The sequence below is a fragment of the Oenanthe melanoleuca genome, chromosome 27 (assembly GCF_029582105.1).
Source record: "Oenanthe melanoleuca isolate GR-GAL-2019-014 chromosome 27, OMel1.0, whole genome shotgun sequence".
In the NCBI taxonomy this organism is placed as follows: domain Eukaryota; kingdom Metazoa; phylum Chordata; class Aves; order Passeriformes; family Muscicapidae; genus Oenanthe; species Oenanthe melanoleuca.
The window spans coordinates 3,936,288-3,954,596 of record NC_079360.1 but is presented as its reverse complement, the minus strand read 5'-3'; the positions used below and the strand labels follow the sequence as shown (position 1 = coordinate 3,954,596).

At 44.6% G+C, this 18,309-nt stretch overlaps 2 protein-coding genes across 8 annotated transcripts in view; one reads left to right on the top strand and one right to left on the bottom strand.

The window, feature by feature from the left end:
- IKZF3 (IKAROS family zinc finger 3) overlaps positions 1–4,259 on the bottom strand; it is a 36,449-nt gene extending 32,190 nt beyond the window's left edge. For 5 of the 7 annotated variants that reach the window (XM_056512121.1, XM_056512122.1, XM_056512123.1 and 2 more), the window contains exon 1: positions 1,840–1,909. In XM_056512121.1, coding sequence (XP_056368096.1) covers positions 1,840–1,891 — 52 coding nt within the window. In that variant the 5' untranslated portion in view covers positions 1,892–1,909. Of the gene's footprint in view, positions 1–1,839; positions 1,910–4,069 lie in introns of those variants that run through there. The other 2 variants (XM_056512120.1, XM_056512126.1) reach the window with 2 other exon arrangements.
- Positions 4,260–7,878: 3,619 nt separating this feature from the next.
- Positions 7,879–14,541, top strand: ZPBP2 (zona pellucida binding protein 2). The gene is made up of 8 exons (XM_056512118.1): positions 7,879–7,994; positions 9,598–9,675; positions 10,142–10,267; positions 10,588–10,749; positions 11,504–11,722; positions 12,686–12,771; positions 13,356–13,533; positions 14,066–14,541. Exons 1-8 carry the CDS (start codon positions 7,913–7,915, stop codon positions 14,164–14,166), a joined length of 1,032 nt encoding a protein of 343 aa, XP_056368093.1. The 5' UTR covers positions 7,879–7,912; the 3' UTR covers positions 14,167–14,541.
- Positions 14,542–18,309: the final 3,768 nt, after the last annotated feature.

Below are 18,309 nucleotides of genomic sequence, written 5' to 3'. Positions count from 1 at the left end.
CTACCCCGTGCAGCCTGGTTTCCCAGCGTGCTGGGGGCTCAGCAGAGCTCTGAAGCCAGCACGAGCTGCAGGTATTCCCATTGCCCACTCCAGTGCCCAAAGTTCAGCTGCTGAGTTGAACTGGAGGCACAGACCTGAGCTGTCCCATTATGTCTTTACTCAAGGCCTCCCTGCCTTGAGGTTTCGCTGTTAGGAGGCTGAATTCTTAACAGAGACACAGTTACCTGCTTCCTTCCTCCTTTCTTTCCTGGAGCTTTTCCCCCCATCTTTATTTTATATATGCCATAATATCTTTTAGAAGATTTGAACCTAAAAAATAATAGTTTCTGGACCAGGAAAATTTCTTCCTGGCAGTTACATAACAGAAACACCCAGGCAGCGGGCATGAGGTGTTAACCACGGGTGACATTTACCCCATAATAATCTGTCTTTACCTCCTCTGCATATGGAACTTTTTTGTGGTCTCTGCAACGTTAAAATATAAAGCTCTGGTAACTCTCCAACGAGGCAGACTGGTATCAGAAGAGGTACTCCAAAAAAACTGCATGAATAAAGGGGGGGTATAATGTGTACAACGAAATAAAGGCCTTGCATCATAAAGAGAGTCATAGAATTAAATGACAAAAAGTTCAGATATTTACTGAATCAATATTTTGAAATAAATTAGAAAGATCAAGGAACTGTATAGTTATAGCCCTTAATTTTGCATTTTCATTCTGTTATGCCAGGAAAATTGAGGTACAAAGAAGAAAATGGACCAATTTGTACAGCAAATAATTGTGAGAAAACATTCCAGGTAGATCAACAAAATTTTCTCTAATATTGATTTTAACTTTACACCACAATAATTTGTCCAGAAATGCTGTGGTTGCCCCATCCCTGGAAGTGTTCAAGGCCAGGCTGGATGGGGCTTGAAGCATCTGGGATAGTGGAAAGTGCTCCTGTACATAGCAGGGGTAGAATTGGATGAGCTTTAATGCTCTTCCATCCCCAAACACTGATTCCATGAATACAGACACCCAAATTACACAAACCCTTGCAATTCTGCACATAATTACTTGAAGTCTCCCTTATTTTGCAATAGTTTATTTTAGTTTAAATTACATTCAGAATCCCTGCACAGTTGCTCGATTTGGGTGATGGGGGTCAAAGCTCCAGGCTGAAGTCCCAAGGTGCCGTTGAAACCTTGGGAGTAATTCTGCATTCTCCTGAGCTCCCAGGAGGTCACAGAAGAAACAACTAGAACCTCTACACGACTGCTTAAATTCTAATAACTCTACATATATTCCTGAATAACTGTATACTTTTAGTAACCATTGGATTCCTCAGGTTTCCCTGGCAGCTGTAGTACAACTTGCTGGAGAACGGCACTGCCTGAATCCTGTGAGAGCCAAGCAGGACCTGCTCAGCCTCTTCAGACCTTCATCTCCTCCATGCTGAGATGCAGTCTATGAATTTATTCATATTTTGTTGAACACAACAGTTTCATGCCCATGATGGCTCCTGGGCAGGACAACCCTTTGGAAGAGATAAGAACAATGACACACCATAGAAATGTTTCTCTTCTTGCTTGAGAAACATCCTGGTCTTTGTCTCACTTTCAAGCCTCCAACCTCCCCTCACCAGCACCTGGTTTCTTTACAGCACCAGTCTCCAGCAGCTCCTTAGAGCCTTGGTGGTCTCTTAATATTTAATCTCAGGTCTCTTTCCTGACTATCCTCAGCCAGATACTTCATGGTGACAGGAGAAAATGTGGGTAGATTCCATCCCTGATTCTGTACCAATAAGGCCATTTTTCTACCAAATGTTCAGAAAAACACAAGGCAGGAAATCACTTACAGAACACGTTCGTCTTCCCAAGCTTCAAAGAGCTCCACTGGCAGGGGTGCATGGGAAGAGGATGCCTGCCTCTGTGTGCAGCAGCTGAGGCACAATATGCTTTTACAAAGCAGAAGTAAAATTCATGTTCTTTCGAAACCAATCCTTGGCCATCCTGTGTTCTACACCAATAGGCAAAGGGAGTCAAACTATTCAAATAGCTTGCTAAAAAAGTGCTGTGGTATTTTAGTATTCAACAGTATTCATACTCTGTCCTGGTGTTTGACCAGAACAGCCAACCATAAATTTAACTCCCCTAAAATGGATATTTTTCACCCTGATTCCTTTCTGTCATTAATGCAGAATGGGAGGCATATCTTGAATTATTATAATTTCACCTGTTTGTCCCCAAAATGAAACTAGAATGCTGCCTTTATCCTGCTAGATGCACTTTTCAGCCCAAGAGCACGGGGAAGGGGACAGCTTTGAAAATCCCATCTGCTTTTGTGCTTCCATCACAGTATATGGAGCAGAAGTAGCCAGTTTCCTTGTCTGAAGTCAGTGCCTTCACTAGGTACACCATTCAACCTCTTCCACCCCAACAAGTTTTTTTTTCACCTTCAGCCCACACCGGGCCATTAAGGAGAGAAATTCTAGCTGATGTCTCCACCAAATATACTTTTCCAGCATCCACAGCCTCCATGGCTTTCTGAAAAAGGCACCTGGGCCAAGTAAACTCTTTATGGGGTCTCTGATACTTTGCAGTGTGTGAAAAGTCAGAGGCATTTTAAGTACATGTGTCATTTTAGGAAGAAATCCCGATCAGTAGTGCCTAACTAAAGGAGATTTTTCTCATATTGGTACATATGACCTTCTAAACCCAGCAGAATAATTCAGTGATTCAGTATAGGATATCCTAAATCATAGAATATCCTGAATCATAAGAGATCCTCTAGGATCATCAAAGTCCAACTCCTGATCCAACCTGTTGATCCCAGCCCAGAACCTGGAGCTGACAGCTCCAGCTGGACAGTTCTTTCTGTAGTCACAAAACCAAACCAGTCAGGGTGAGACACAATCAAGCCAACGACAAATTTTGATTCAAACACCCACTCTTGCCAGGGCCTGCCTGCTGCTCTGTGTACCAAACCCCCTCACACTGGGCATGGAAAATCCAAGTCAGTCGTGTTATCCCTCTGTCCTGGGGGCATGGGGATTTGTCCAAGACCCACGGAAACACTCCTGGAAGTTACTGTATCCAGGGATAACACATTACAACACTTTAGCACTAAGATGCAACAACTGCAGGCAGTTAATGGATCCTCATCATCCCCAAGTACAGACCCCAAACCTGAAGGATCATTTCTATGCTCACTTTGAGTGCACAAGAAATAAGAACACCAAAGAAAGGATTTCTTAGATAACCTCAGTTATAGAGAACCTGTTATCTTCTAATTGCAGACTATTCCAACACACCTCACAAACTTTCCTCTCCCAAAAAGACAGTGATCCAAACTTGATCAAGAAAATGAAGCTGCATTTTTAAGTGCTGAAGTGCCCTCAAACCCATTCTTTCGAATCCTTAGTTATTTCTCTCAAACAGCAACATTCTCAATTCAGACAAATTATTTACATATAAAGAGTTAAAAAGCCTTCAGCAAAGGAAAATGCATTTTTAAATATGCATCTGCAGCTAACTTAAAATAACCAAAAGCCTCAAGTCATTGAGACAGAGCAGAGTCTAAACTGGAGTCCTTAAAGCACTGAGTTGAAGTGAGAATCTCCACCTCTGAAATAAGAAACCAAGTGATGCTTTGCAAAGCTTCTTTGCCAAGATTGTTAAAAACACCAGAAATGCTGCTTTTCTATGACAGGTAATTACCCCAGAACCCAATATTAACTCCTAGATTGGTTTTTGCTGGCTCTGAATATTTTAGCCACGTTTTACAGGTGAAAAGAAAGAAGACATCCTTGAATTCGTTAAACCCCATAATACGAACTGCAGAATAAGAGTGGTCTAAACCCTGACTTTATCACTCGCTTTGTGATATCTCTGAAATTAAACAGAGAGGGGTCAAAAAGCCCCGTTCGTTTCCCGTTTAATTACTACACGCGATTAGATTTCTTTTCCAGAGTCTGCGATCTGTTTGCAGCAAGGGCTGAAGAAGCGGCTGAAAGCCCCTGGGAGATGGAGCGGCTGCGGCCCCCGGCGGGGCAGAGGGTCCGGGGGAAGAGCGGGGTCGTTTCTCACCTTCCATGCTCCGTTCGCGGGTCTCAGCTCCACCTGCCCGCCCGGGCTCGGTTCTGCCGGCGGAGCGCACCGGCCTCGCCTCCCGCCCGTCGCCGTGACATCCGGCTCGGCGCTCGGCGGGCGGAGAGCGGCGCCGGGCGGCGGGGAGAGGAGAGCAGAGGAGCCGGTCCCGGTCCCGGTCCCGGCTCCGGACTCGCCGGCCTTGGAGCCGCTGCTGGTGCTGCTCGCCAGGGACTCCCGCCCCTCGGGAGGGGCAGCGGTGAGGCAGGGGGTTGAGGGCACAGCGCTTATTTTGGGCAACTGGGGGAGCTCCCAGTCATCCCCAGAATGGGCACACCTCGGACTGTGTGTTAAAGTTAAATGGCTGAGATAATAGTAAACAGAACTTAGGTTGAGATGTTTTTTCTTGAGGAAACAGTGCTGCTATTTAGCAGAAAATCAAAGTACAAAGTTCTTCAATAAAATAAAGCAGGTATGAATTTCAAAGTCTTCCAGTACAGACTCCAAAAAGAAGCTCCTTCCACACCGGGCCTGAATAGGGCTTTGAGAGACCTGATCAAGTGTAGGATATCCCTGCTGAGGCAGGGGGTAGCAGCAGGTGACATTCAGAGGCCCCTTCAAGCCCCAAACCAGTTAATGAAGTGAGAAGTGAAATTGGGATCTGAGCTCATCACTTGGATCTAAACCCAAAGGCAGCAAGCCGAATTACCATAGATCAGGAGCAGGATAACAACATGGAAAAACGATTCTCCTACTCACTTCCTGTGTGGTGCCAACGGCTCCTTCTTACGCTGTTGCTTTTCCATTGCTTGGAAAAAGATTCTAGAAATAAAATGGGAAAAAAAAAAAAAAAAAAAAAAAAAAAAAAAAAAAAAAAAAAAAAAAAAAAAAAAGTGGCATAATCAAGAAATTCTTGGCTATTCCAGACAATCTCTGTAACTCCCTTCCAGAATCATTTCATAATTAGGCAGGTTTCCTGGTTCTATAAATTTTAAGGAAGCCCTGAGATTGCTGTGCAGCAATCAGAAACCTCTGGTTTCCATCCCAGGATTATCCATGACCATTTTCTCTTACTGCCAGATTTGTTCTGATTTAAATCTCTATTCTCCCTCATTCCCTCATACAATTGTTTCTCCCTTCAGAGAAACAATTGTCTCTTCAGTCTGTTTTTATTTTAAGGGCACAAATCAAACAACCCTGGTTTTCCCAGTTTATAAAAATATTCCTGCACTAGTTGTGACCCTCCTTTGTGTGATCCCACCTTTGGATCACTCACCTGAAACATCAGAGACAGAACTTGTGGTCTGCAGCCTCTCCAGAGCCCTGCAACAGGTCCTTCATCTGACTGCACTCCTGGAAATCTCTCTATATATTTCCTAGGATAAAATATTCACCTTTTTAATAACTACTCATTCCATGATCAAGTTTAAAACTGCAGATCTTTATCCTCTTCTATAATTTCCTACTGATACTCTATTAATAAAAAGAACCAAAACCAAACAATCAACCAAAAAAAAAATCCCATACCAAAAAATCAAAATCAAAAAATAAAATAACATCAACCAAAAAAACCCAACAAAAAATAAACTACAGTAGTCCAGGTTTTAAATACAAATATAAATTCCTGAATTCATATTCTGTTCTATTAAATCCTGCCTGCAACACTTCCTGTTCTTAAAAACAACCCATTCTCCCTCTTCCCCAACCCATCAAAGCTTACAGATCTATAATGACAATTTACCAGTCTGGGACTCAAAAATATCATAGCATTGAAAATAAATGAGTCATTTGGCTAAAGACACTGACTATGAGTTTATAAAGAACCAAAACTGCAGCCAAAGCTTTATAGTAGAAATATTATTTAATAATAATTAGCAAGCTGGGGACTGATGGGCTGTGCAGGACCTGAAATGAGCTATAAACATCCTTAGGAATTGAGGCTGCTCAGGCTGAAATATGACTCGTTTATAGCAGACACGTTACAAACTGAATCATTTTGCCTGCACGGTGTCAGCATGAAATGTTCACTTTGAGTAAAACTGAAAACATTCAGCACATGGGAACGCGGGATTGTCTGAGGTGGTCCCGGTTCTGACCTGCTCAGCAGCTCAAGGACATTAAAAACGAAAACCCTGACACAGTTCTTACACCTTAACTGACCACTTGAGATAGTGTGTTGGTCTAAGGAAGAAGTAGAAAGCAGAAAACTGTTTTCCATCAATAACTTGATATCTCCTTTTCCACATTTTTATTTTTGTATTTTTACCAAATGTTTCTTTTCTTTATTAAAGGAAACTCATAACTTAAGTGCTCTTTTTACATAGAAGCATCAAAACTTTCACAGCTCTCTGTAAAAATAACTCTTATTCCTACATTGGTTGGTTCCATATTTGTTAAGCAAATACTGTGACATCATTTTTGGACACTAGCATGTCTGGAGAGATAAATATGATCTAGGTAGGTAGGATAAATACTATTTTGCTAATTTCCAGAGGCTTGGCCACGGTTCTGGTCTTGGGTGTCACGGAGTTTGCTGTGGGGTCAAATGCAAGGCCCCTCCTTTCCCCGTAGGCAGCTTCCAGAGTGTTTTTTAGTATCACCTGCTAAAACAGTTACATGTTTAAAAGTTTCAAAGACATAACAAGTTTTCCAAAACATGTAACTGACTTCGAAGGTGATACTGTGGCATTTGGCATCATTTTCTAGCCAACGACAGTTCACTCTGCGCTTAATTTCAGTCACAGCAAATGGCAGAATCATGGAATCCCAGAGAGGTTTGGGTTGGAAGGGACTTTAAAAACCATCCAGTTCCACCCCTGCCATGGCAGGATACCTCCCACTAACCCAGGTAGCTCCAAGCCCCATCTAACCTGGGCTGGGACAATTCCAGGGACAATTTCCCTGGTAAATCCATTCCAGGCCCTCACCACTCTCACAGAAAATTTCTTCCCAATAGACAAATTGAATCTCCTGTTTTTAGTTGAAGCCATTCCCCTTGTCCCACCACTCCAAACCCTTGCATAAAATCCCTTTCCAGCTCTTATGGACTCCTTTTAGGTACTGAAAGGGATGGTTTTTGCTTTTAAGTGGAAAAAAAGTGTGTCCTGTAATGACTTTCTCTAGAAACCTGCAGCTGGAGAACACCCAGCACTCACAGCCCCTCAGGAGGAAAAGCCACAGGATGTGCCCGGTATTACTTTCAGTCTTTGTCACAGCGAGTGACAGAAACACAGAATGTTTTGGGTTGTAAAGGACCTTAAAGCTCATCCAGTTCCCCTCCTTCCCCACCCCGCCATGGGCAGGGACACTTCCATAGCCCAGGGCACGTTCAGCACTGACAGACACAGCCATGACGGAGCCTCTTCCCCCCTTGTTCCCCTGTACTTCCCTCTCCTTGTCCCACAGCCGGAAAAAACCCACTTTAGAGTCAAAAACACAGCTCACTGCGCACTGTGGAGGAGCGACGTGGGGCTGAAGTGCGACAACGGGCGCGGAGGGGGAGGCCGGGGCCTCTGCCAAGCGCCTCAGGGGCCTGAAAGCGAGAAAACAAAAAAACACCCAAAAAAAACCTCCCCACAACAAAACGCTGTTTAAAAACCTCAGTGGAATGCTGGCGAAGAAGCAGGATGTTTTAAAAACAGTGTAAAAAGCAGCGGGTGTGGGCGAGGGAGCGGAGAAGGAGCGAGGGACCCCGGCGGGGACGCCTCACCCTTCCCGCCCTCAGCCGTGAGGGGAGGAAAAAGGGCGGGAAGCGCCGTGCGCGCGCGGGGCTGGAGGCGGGGGGAGCGGGGCCGTTAGCGCCCCCTCGCGCCCGCGGCGGCCGTTGTGAGGGGCGGCGGGAGCATGGCGGGGGGCGGCGGGCTGCCCCGCTGCCCCCCGGGCGCTCTCCTGGCCGTGGCGGCCGTGGTGGTGGCGGCAGGATGGGGTGAGAGGGGCTAGGGGTGAGGAGGAGCTGAGGGGGTTGTGTTGGTGTGAGGCTGGTTCGCTTGGAGGCGGGTAGAGGGGATCGGAGTCGGTCAGCGGCTCTGCTGAGCGAGGTGGGGAATGCCTATAGAGCCTTCCCTCAGAGTGAGGGATTGAAGCCTCGTTAGAGGGGACAGAGTGAGCTCCGTTGACACCCCATTGATGGGCACTGCTCCACTGTGGGGGACAAATGCCCCAAAAAAACCTTCCCTCAGAGTGGGAGATGAAGCCCTGTTAGAGGGGACAGAGTGAGCAACATTAACACTCCGTCGATGGGCACTGCTCCACTGTGGGGGACAAATGTCCCCAAAAACCTTTCCTTCAGAGTGAGGGATTGAAGCCTCGTGACAGGGGACAGAGTGAGCTCCAGCAACACCACACTGGTGGCTGCTGTTCCACTGTGGGGGACAAATGTCCCCAAAAGCTCTTCCCTCAGAGTGGAATATGAAGCCCTGTTAGAGGGGGCAGGCAGGTTCCACTGCCACCCCATTAGTAGGTACCTCTCCGCTGTGGGGGACAAATGTCCCCAAAAAATCTTCCCTCAGAGTGGGAGATGAAGCCTTGTTAGAGGGGACAGAGTGAGCAACATTAACACTCCATCGATGGGCACTGCTCCACTATGGGGGACAAATGTCCCCATAGAACCTTCCCTCACAGTGAGGGTTTGAAGCCTCGTTACAGGGGACAGAGTGAGCTCCATTGACAACCCACTGGTGGGTACTGCTCCACTGTGGGGGACAAATGTCCCCAAAAAACCTTCCCTCAGAGTGGGAGATGAAGACCCGTTCCATAGGACAGGTGGGCTATGTTAACACCCCATTGGTAGGTACCTCTCCATTGTAGGGGACAAATGCCCCCAAAAAACCTTCCCTCAGAGTAGGAGATGAAGCCTTGTTAGAAGGGGCAGACAGGCTCCTTTGATGCCCCATTGGTGGGTACTGCTCCTCTGTGGGGGAGAGATGTTTTATGGGGACATTCTCTCAGAGTGGATGAAAGCTTCTTAAGAGAGGACAGGGAGCTGACGCCCCTTAAGAGGGGTTCTCATAGGTTCCAGTGACACCCCACTGTCCCCCAGACCCAACCCTAGGACACAACAGTCAGGGAGGACCACCCCAGTATGTCCATGGCCTGAAAAAAACCCCCACAACTATTTCCAACAATTTTCACCTCTCCTTGGGATTCTTGTCACAGATTCCTCACGCTGACACCAGTCTGCTGCTTTGCAAAAAGGAGAGATCCCTACCCTGTGTTGTCTCAGGGTCACACTACAGAGGCTTCACTTCATAGTCAGATTTTATAATAGTTTTAGTGGCTTTTTGTAAAGAGGAAAGTTCTTCTGGTCTGAAACCCGGTACATCCAGACAGGTTTGCAACATGGGCACTAAAATAATTAAAAAGTGACAGGTCTAAAACATGCACTCCTGCTTGTTGCTAAGAGAAAACCATAGGGAATAAGGAAAAGTAAGACAGAAGAAACAAAACAAGGCAGAAACCAGGGTGAAATAAAGGATTAACAATCATACATTTAGATTGATCTCTAATATTCCAATTATTTTTGCCTACAGCGAGAGCAGAACCGAAGGAAGAGCAATCTATTGATTTAATTGGAAAGAATGAAGTTTATGGTGACACCAGGCATGAAGGTAAATTTGTCCTTTTTTCTATCTATATCTAGTTTTTACTGGAATTTGGGGTTTTAAGTCCAGGGATCATTATATAGCACCAGCAGACATGGAACCTTGTATGCACAGGAACAAGGGAAGGAGGGCATGGGGATGGAAATATATTTGTCCCATAGTGCTGCTGTAAGCACTGATGAAAATTTAACATCTAAATGAAGATTTCAGTGAAAAATCTGGTGCTTTTTTTTTTGTCTGCACCACAGTTTGTGTGTGGGACGTGAGTGTCTCCCTCTAACAGTCAGCACCAGCCACACTGTGGACAGTTCCAGGGTATTAATTAAGCACAAATTGAGATTAATTTTTAATATTACATTTTGCAAGTCAAAAACTGAAAACAGACTTAAACACAATTTTCAGTGATGAGATTTTTTTTGTGATTTCATTCAATATCAGCATTTTACAGAATTTACCTGATTCTGTATTGCAGTGAGTGTATATGTTAAGGTGTTCACAAACAGCCCATTCCTGGTCTGTATGGATTTGGCTCTTTCTCAAGAAAAAATAATAGATCCCAACTATTTGTGGACTGGTCCAGATGGAAGATATTTACAAGGTTAGTTCAGACTAAAAATATCAGATATTTTCCTTGTTTTTATTCATCCCCCCACCCCAGTGATTCCAAATAGTTCCTTGGCCCTTGGTCAGATATTTCCATAAGTTCTGACATTAAACTCCATTTCTCTTCTCCCTCTGAAAGTTCCAAATGCTTGACCTAAAAGGAAATTTGTATTAAATCCTAAAAGTCATAAATTTTAGATTATTTTGGGCTAACATAAACCAGCATCATTATGCACAGGATCAAGATTTTATCTTCAAATGTCCTAAATGTATCAGAAAATGGCAGTTTTTTGTAATCCAATATTTCTGTTTTAGGGCAAGAATACGTGAATCTGACAGAGACAGGGAAGCTGATGGTGATGGGTTTCAGAGTGTCAATGTCTGGTGCCTACACTTGCACTCTCTCCCACAGAGTCATTGAAACTACAACACAGGAAGAAATAGAAATGGTTGAGGCCTATAAATTCATGGTTTATGGTAAGATTGTAAATTAGGAGTAAGCACACAGCCTTTGCAGATTGATGGGTGTGTGAACTCCATGTTTATTGCAAGGCTTGATTTAAAAAAACCCAAAATAGTTAAAATGTTATCCCAGAATCAAATAATAATTAAAAAAAATTTTTTTACTTATACACACACATGCACCCTCTCATGGTTTTGGAAAAAGTTTCATATTACTGCTCCCCAGGATGCATGGCAATAAAATAATCTCAACCCTTAGGTACAGAATTAACTGCAAGAATTCCTGAGTTATCCAAGATCTGCACTCCAGCCCCTTCCACCTCTTGTAACCGCTCTTCACCAACATCACTTCCCACCCACAACATAACAACCCAAAACCACTTGAGAAACACTAACTTTTAAAATAATAATAAAATTACTCCTACACTGTAATTGCATAGAATTGGCACCAATCTGTTTCAGACACACAGCTTTGCAGACATGCTGTTTCTTTGCCATTTTACTATTTACCTCCTTTTTTGTTTTTATTATTTGGGAACAGAATGTCCAGTTAGTACATAAATTCCTGTATACTTCAAATTAAAATGTCTCTTATTATTGAGTCAGCTCTGGCAATGACTAACATATTGTGGCATAATTAATGACTGTGTTTATTTATTTATTTACTTTTGAATAAAAGCCCACATTTCAGATACAAAGAACTGATAATCTGTCTAAGATTGGACCTGTGATTCCACCCCAGATTCACACCCAAGCTATTTCCTCCCAGCCTACAGGGAGGCTGACCATGCCTATCAGATATCTGTTCGCTTTAGCGTGACGCATTGCAGGCTGCAAACCGACGCCTCGTTCGTCGAGAAATTAAACAAAATCCTCAACAGCACCATCTCCCACCTGACCTGCCACATCACAGCCTCCTATTACAAGTGCCACTCCATCAGGACACCAAAGAACGGCCTCCAGCATGAGCTGTTTGTTAATTTTCTAGGTAATGGATTTCAGTGCTTGTTTGGGAGGGATTGTTTGTTTTTATGAACAATTTGTGAGCGCTATAAACAAGGTCTGAAAAACAGAGAGTCAAGAGAACCTTCAAAAGTTGTTCCGGGTTTGTTTCCTTTTTTCTGAGTCCTTGTACTTTTTTTTGTTGCCCACAGATGGAGCTAAAACGCAGTTTTTATGTTAGATTTACCGTTCAACTTTTACAATCCTAGCAAGAGCAGTTATTAGCAAGGTTAGAGAGGATTGTCAGAAGGAGAGAGCCCAGAATATGCCCCAATGTCACTGTCATATTTAGGTTTTCTGCGTTTGATTTTTAGGAACTCTAGTTTTAGAATCATAGAATGGTTTGGGACCTTAAAGGTAATTCAGTTTCCCCCTGCCATAGGCAAGGACACCTTCTACTGGACCAAGTGGAAAGTCCCATCAAGCCCAGCCTTGAATTTTTTTGCTTGATTCTGGGAAACTGCACAGAGCTAAAGCAAGAGCTTCAAAGCTCCCTCATGGCAATACTGAGGTGGTTTAACCTCACAAAAAAGTTAAATCGGTCCTGGTGCTGCCTTGAGTTAGAAATGGTTTATCACTGAGGGAAGGAAGTTATTCTTTAATTCTCTGACCACATTCACGCCTGTACCTGTTCTCACACACACCAAGAGGGACCATCCAACAGCTTATGGAATACTTTTGTGGATATTTTCCTCTAAGTAAAGTCAAGAAACTTTCATGACCCAAAGATTTTTAATTTTACATAAAACTTCAGCCCTTTTAGGACCCTGAGGTTCCTATGTGAGACATTTAGTTCAATTCTCTCAGCTGAGTGTATTTCACCCCTCTCCCCCAATTTTATATTGGTTGACTCCTGACTCTTAATAAACAAAGGAAAGAACTGAAAGCCACAAGCACCTAATCTATCTTTTCCCCACTTTTTCATGGATCATTTTTCCTCCATCCACAGTCAATCCATTTGCACCAGGATGGGAAGAAGTTTGCCAAGAGGTTCCTTATGACTGTGAAGATGTGACAAATGGGAGAGTCCGACAGGTTCTGTGTCAGTCACCTTGTGTCTCCTCTGCCTCTCTAACACCCACCTCTGCCTTAGCTCCTGCACATATGACTGGTAGTAATCCATCTTTACCCAGATTTTGTGGGATTAATACTGCATATGATGATTCATGGATTTAAAATAATTCCATTCAAGAAGAAAAATTAGTTTAGAAGTTAAATTGATATAAATAGCTTTTTAAAAAACAGTTAAAAAATCAGACTCATTACTTGCTTTGTATTTGCTTCTAATAGTAAAGAATTATAAACATTATTATTTATATTGAACTTCCAGTCCACTAAATGAAATCTTTAATTTATTGTTTGGTCAATGGAATGCAATTTAAAGTAAGTCTACTGTAGCCAATTTCTAAAATCTGTTCTCTCTGCCTTCTAAATATTAAATCCTGGGATCAGCTCACATCTTAGATCTGATTCCAAGCCCCTTGAAGCCAAGGAACACTCCCAGTTAAGGTGAACAGTAGGTGTGTGGAAATGAGGACTAGAAAACATTTCTTGATATTTTTAAATCAACAAAAAACAACTGACTATGTTTTTATTCTCCCAATACTTCTGAATTTTAGGCAGCAGAGCTAATTGGGAAGTTTTTCCATCAGCTGAGGAATGTTTTGAAGTATGAGTTTCACGCTGTTCCTACAATTCAGTACGTGGACGACAGCTTCTCCATGACTCCCATCGACAGCTGCCGGCCAGGTTTTGGGAAAAACCACCACACCCACCAGAACTGTGCCAGTTGCTGTGGTAAATATAAAATCCATCCATTTAAATATAGCTCATTGATTTAAATATAGCTGATTAGAGCTAGGCACAGAGCTCTGGGGAGGATTAAGGAAATATTGGGGTCAAAAGCAGGGATATTTCTGTTCATCCTTTGGGAAGACATTCACATTAGAGATATAAAGTAATGATAGGAAATGAGCCAGTGGAGCATGTCAGTGCACTCACAGGTGTAGCTGCATTTCCATGCAAAGTAGAAGCAGTGCAGTAGGCTTTTTTCCTTCCAGGTCACTGGTGAGTGACAATCCTCAGGATCCCGAGCTCATAAAAAACACTTCCCTTCATGAAAGTCCTGCTAGCAAATTCTCTGCTGATTTTTCAAGTTCTTTTCAGCACCTGCTGCGGGTTGTGGAGTTGGAAGGGATTTTGCCAGAGGCTCAAGGAGCTCTGGAAGGGCAGGAGCTCCCAAGGGCACTGGGAAAGCTCATGGGGATGTCTGATGGTCCCCCTGAGGTGAGGGAGAATGGCTGGAACCCCAACTCTGTTCTCTTCACAGTGGTTTGTGGTCCTGGAACTTACAGTCCCGACAATGGGGTGACATGTCAGACCTGTGACAACCCTCAAGCCAGAATGTATGGAGCAGTATCCTGCTATTAAACTGGCAGAGACTGGAAAACCAAAGAGCAGCTGGTAAAGAATTCTTGGTTTTGTGGTGTTCTTTTCATTTTATCTGTCAATCCTGGAATCCTCCATTTCCTGTGGAACAAAACATCCTCATTCATTCACCCCTAGGTTTTCCTGTGTTCAGAGACCCCTTAGACTGAAAAAAAGCACTGCTTAAAAACACAGTGTTCATGCAAGGAAAAGTAATTAAATGGGAAAAAAAGGAAGTTTGTCACGTGGCTGAAACTGTCTGTTTCTTGGTGGTGACACCAGACACGCCACAGCTTTGTGCTGCTCAGAGAACACAAAGGAGCTACAAACAATTCCAGGCAGGATGGCAGGTGGCTGTGATGGAGTTATGTGCCAGACTGGCATATGCCAAAATCTCTGTGAGGAATTTCTAGCAGATACTAACAGAAATATTTGATCTTTGAGATTTAAAAGCGTTATGTTCCCCCCTTCTTTTTTTTTTTTTTTTTTTTTTTCCACATTTCTTTCACTGTTTCTGAAATGTTCCAGCCTGGACATGAGGAGAAAGGAAAATCAGGTCTCCAAGACAAAAGAGAGGGTGACTAACAGATTACACAGCCCAGCATTTAGGAGGATTAAGGACCCAGGTTATGGCTCTGTCCTTGTCCCCAGAAAAAGGAGGGAACATTCCAGAGGGAAGCAGAGTCTGCAGAGCCTCTTCCAGCTCCTCCTGCTGCATCTTCCCCTTCAGCTGCACAAACCCTCGTGCAGGGCCCGGCTGGCCCCAGGTGCTGCAGGAACAGACGATCCTCTTACACCAGCTGTGAATTCCTGACCGGTTCACCGGATGATACAAATTGCCAAAGCACTGAGCTAATGGGAACGTTTTCTTCCCAGAGAAACCACATCCCAACCCACTTTGGAAGGTTAGCTGCTGGATCTGCAGCGATCCATCACCCTGCTCACAGGGTCAGTAAAGATTTTTTTGACCACTATCAAGAACATCATGTGTAACTCCAACTGTTCCCCAGGCCCAGCTGAACCTCCCATGGCACAGCTCCTGGAACTCAGGCTTTCAGAGCTTCTTTCTAAGCTGTTCTCTGTGGAAGTTTCTGCCTTCCTGACTCACTTTGTTGAGGGACATTGGAGAATTCAGTTTCTACACACACACTGAGCAGTGGAAAGCAGTGCCCAGCATTCTTCCTTTTTTCACAAAGCAAAACTAAGTCAAGCAAAAGAAGCATCTCCCACTCAACAACCCCAACTTCTTACAGCGTCTTGACATTCCTTGGTGGGTATTCATCCAAAAATCGACCCAGTTCAACCCAGTTTAACTTATCCACAGTGACAGGAACACAGCAGGAGACAGCACGGGCACAGACCCCGCTCCGAGCTTTTCAGAGTCATTACTTATTAAATACTGAGGAATAAAGTGTGCTGTAATGAGCATTTCCACTGCCCTTGGGCTGATTATCCTCGCTGCCAACTGGACACCCTGCATGGCTCAGGCTGAGGTAGATGAAGCAGCCGGGCTCTGCGGTGCTGCCTGGTTCTCTTGGCCTATTTCAGCAGGAGGAAATGCCACAGGCATCAATTATGAGGGGAAAAAACCCTAAGTATGCACTAAGAGCCATGGAGAGTCACAAATGAGCTGTACTTCCTTCTAAAAGCTTTTCCAGCACCTCCACTTCTTCAGTGGGCCTCAAAAAAAGTGGGACAATTTTAGTTGGATACACGAAGGAAATCCTTCCCTGTGAGAGGGGTGAGGCCCTGGCACAGGTTGTCCTGGGTCCCTGGAAGTATCCAAGGTCAGATTGGGCAGAGCTTGGAGCACTCTGGGATAGTGGAAGGTGTCCCTGTCCTGACAGGGGGTGCAGCTGATGAATTTTAATGTCCCTTCCAACCCAAACCATCGCAGAATTCTATGAATCTAAAAGTAGAAAAATGGCTCAAATATTTAAGTATTACATTGTAAAGCAGTTTGTGCCAATAATTCTGTGGAGACTCATAAAAACCTGACAGGAAGTGGCTTCTCTGTGACCTTTCCTGTGTGAAAGTCCTCTGCATCCGGCCACAGCTGGGTGCCTGGGGCAGCAGCTGAGCCCCTCACACCCCTCTTCTCTGTCACATCTTGGGATATACAAATCCCTGTGATCAGCTCTCACCTCAACTGTTCCCATCCCTCTCTACCTCCCACAGCTGCAACATGAGGAACTGCAAGATCCATCCTCACTGTTTTAAACACTCCTCAAATTCTCCTCTTCTGCTTGGCTCTGGTTTTACAAGAGGAATCATGGAAACCTGAAAGCTCTTGGTGAGGTGGGGCAACTCCATCAACCCTGCAGGCTCAACCCTTTGAACCCCTACTTCAACCTGCCCTGGTCCCACAGCTCTTACCACACTTGGTGCCAAGGATCACCACAACACCTTGAGAACTCTGAGGAGTCCTCACAAATAATAAATTTAGAACTTCAAACTTCCTGTCCTCTACTCCACACAGACCTCCTGGATCTCAGCATGTACTGACAGGACACAAGAGCTTTGAAACATCCACAAATGGCAAAAATAACAGGATAATCTGCCAGCTGGAAGCTGCAACCCATTGTTTTCCCATCAGATCTGCCTGGAACAACCCACTTGAGAAACACTTAAGGAGCATGTGTTCAAACATTGACTGCAGAGCTGCAAGCAGTGATGGGACTTGTCCATTGGGTGACAGTGACATTTCTGCTCTGGTGGGAAAGTTATCTTGTAACTCCCTGCAGCAGCCTCATTAACCCACAATCAAGATTTTCCTCTAAATTTAAGCCAAGAGGAGCTGAAGGAGTCACAAATCTGCCCAGGACAAAAGTCATGGTCCCTGCTCACAGGTGGTAAGGAGAGGGGCTGTGGGGAGCAGGCAGAGCAGGGTTGGCACATCCCAGGTACTCATCACACCTGGCATGAGTGTGGTGCAGCCCTGGCTAGTCCATCCCCAGGAATTCATCCAAAGACACATCCAGGAGCAATTCCAGTGGAAAGCTGCTTGAAAACAAACCTTGACCAAGTGTTGAGGGTGTTCCAAGAGTGCCCAGGAGACACTGAAGGTGCAGCAGGCAGAGGTCCCTGGTGCTTCCATAGGAGGATGAACCTGAGCCCCACACTATGAAGTCTGACTGCCCTGGGTCTTCTGACACAGGAAAAACACCTGGAAATGCAACATTTCCCTCTGAGAGGGAAAACTTTGAGGGTCGCACAATTTATTAATTGGTACAACTTCATCCTAAAAGAACAACAGTTGGAAAGTGATCCCTGGACCCAGCCATGCCTGCCTTGGATGAGTGATGAGAGGGAAAATCACCAGGGAGTGTGGAGGGGAGTGCACAGCCAACTGAACTGCTGAGCTCTCAACCACAGTCACAGGAAATGCTATTGTGATTTTTAGATCTGCTTCATTTTCCTACCCACTGAAATTAAATTTTCTCCTGCCCAAGCCCAGTGACCACACAATGTGCCTAGCAGCCTTCCTAGAGCCACTGGCATCATCAGATTAATGAGTGCTGTACAGGCAGTGAAGAAGGATGATTCATTATTGGCAGCAATACAGCTCTACATGGATTTTTTGGGGGGTGAAAAGAAATAAATAAGGTCCCTGACTGAAAGGCGGGTGATGAAGTGTAGCCTGGCTTTAATCCCAGTGTAATCGCTGCCATCACTCCTAATTATTGATAAATATTTTTCTAATTGTGGAAATTTAACAATTAGACATCCTTCCTTCCCTCTTGGAAATTAAATCTGTTCAAAGTTCAGGATGCAGTCTGGGGCCACTGCTGAGGAACACACTTCATTTGTGGGCTGAGGAAAACAGGGCTTGTCCCAAAACCTTCTCCTAAAGCCCCCCCAAAGCCCCCCTGCCACTAGCCCATGCTGGGAGCATGGAGCCAGGGGTAGGGTGTCCCCTGGCACTGGATATCCTGGGGGTTTCCCAGGAGCACTCCTCCATCTCTGTGCTCCCAAGGGATTTCAAGACTAAGCAGGCAAAGAATCATCCCTGCCAAGAGGATTCAACTCGTAGATCTTGCCCCAGTGACACATTTTCCTCCACCCTGGAAAGGAGAACAGGCTGGCTAGTGACCGGGCAGGCAGAGCTCCTTGGAAGTTAATAACGGAGATTTACCGGCGTGCTGG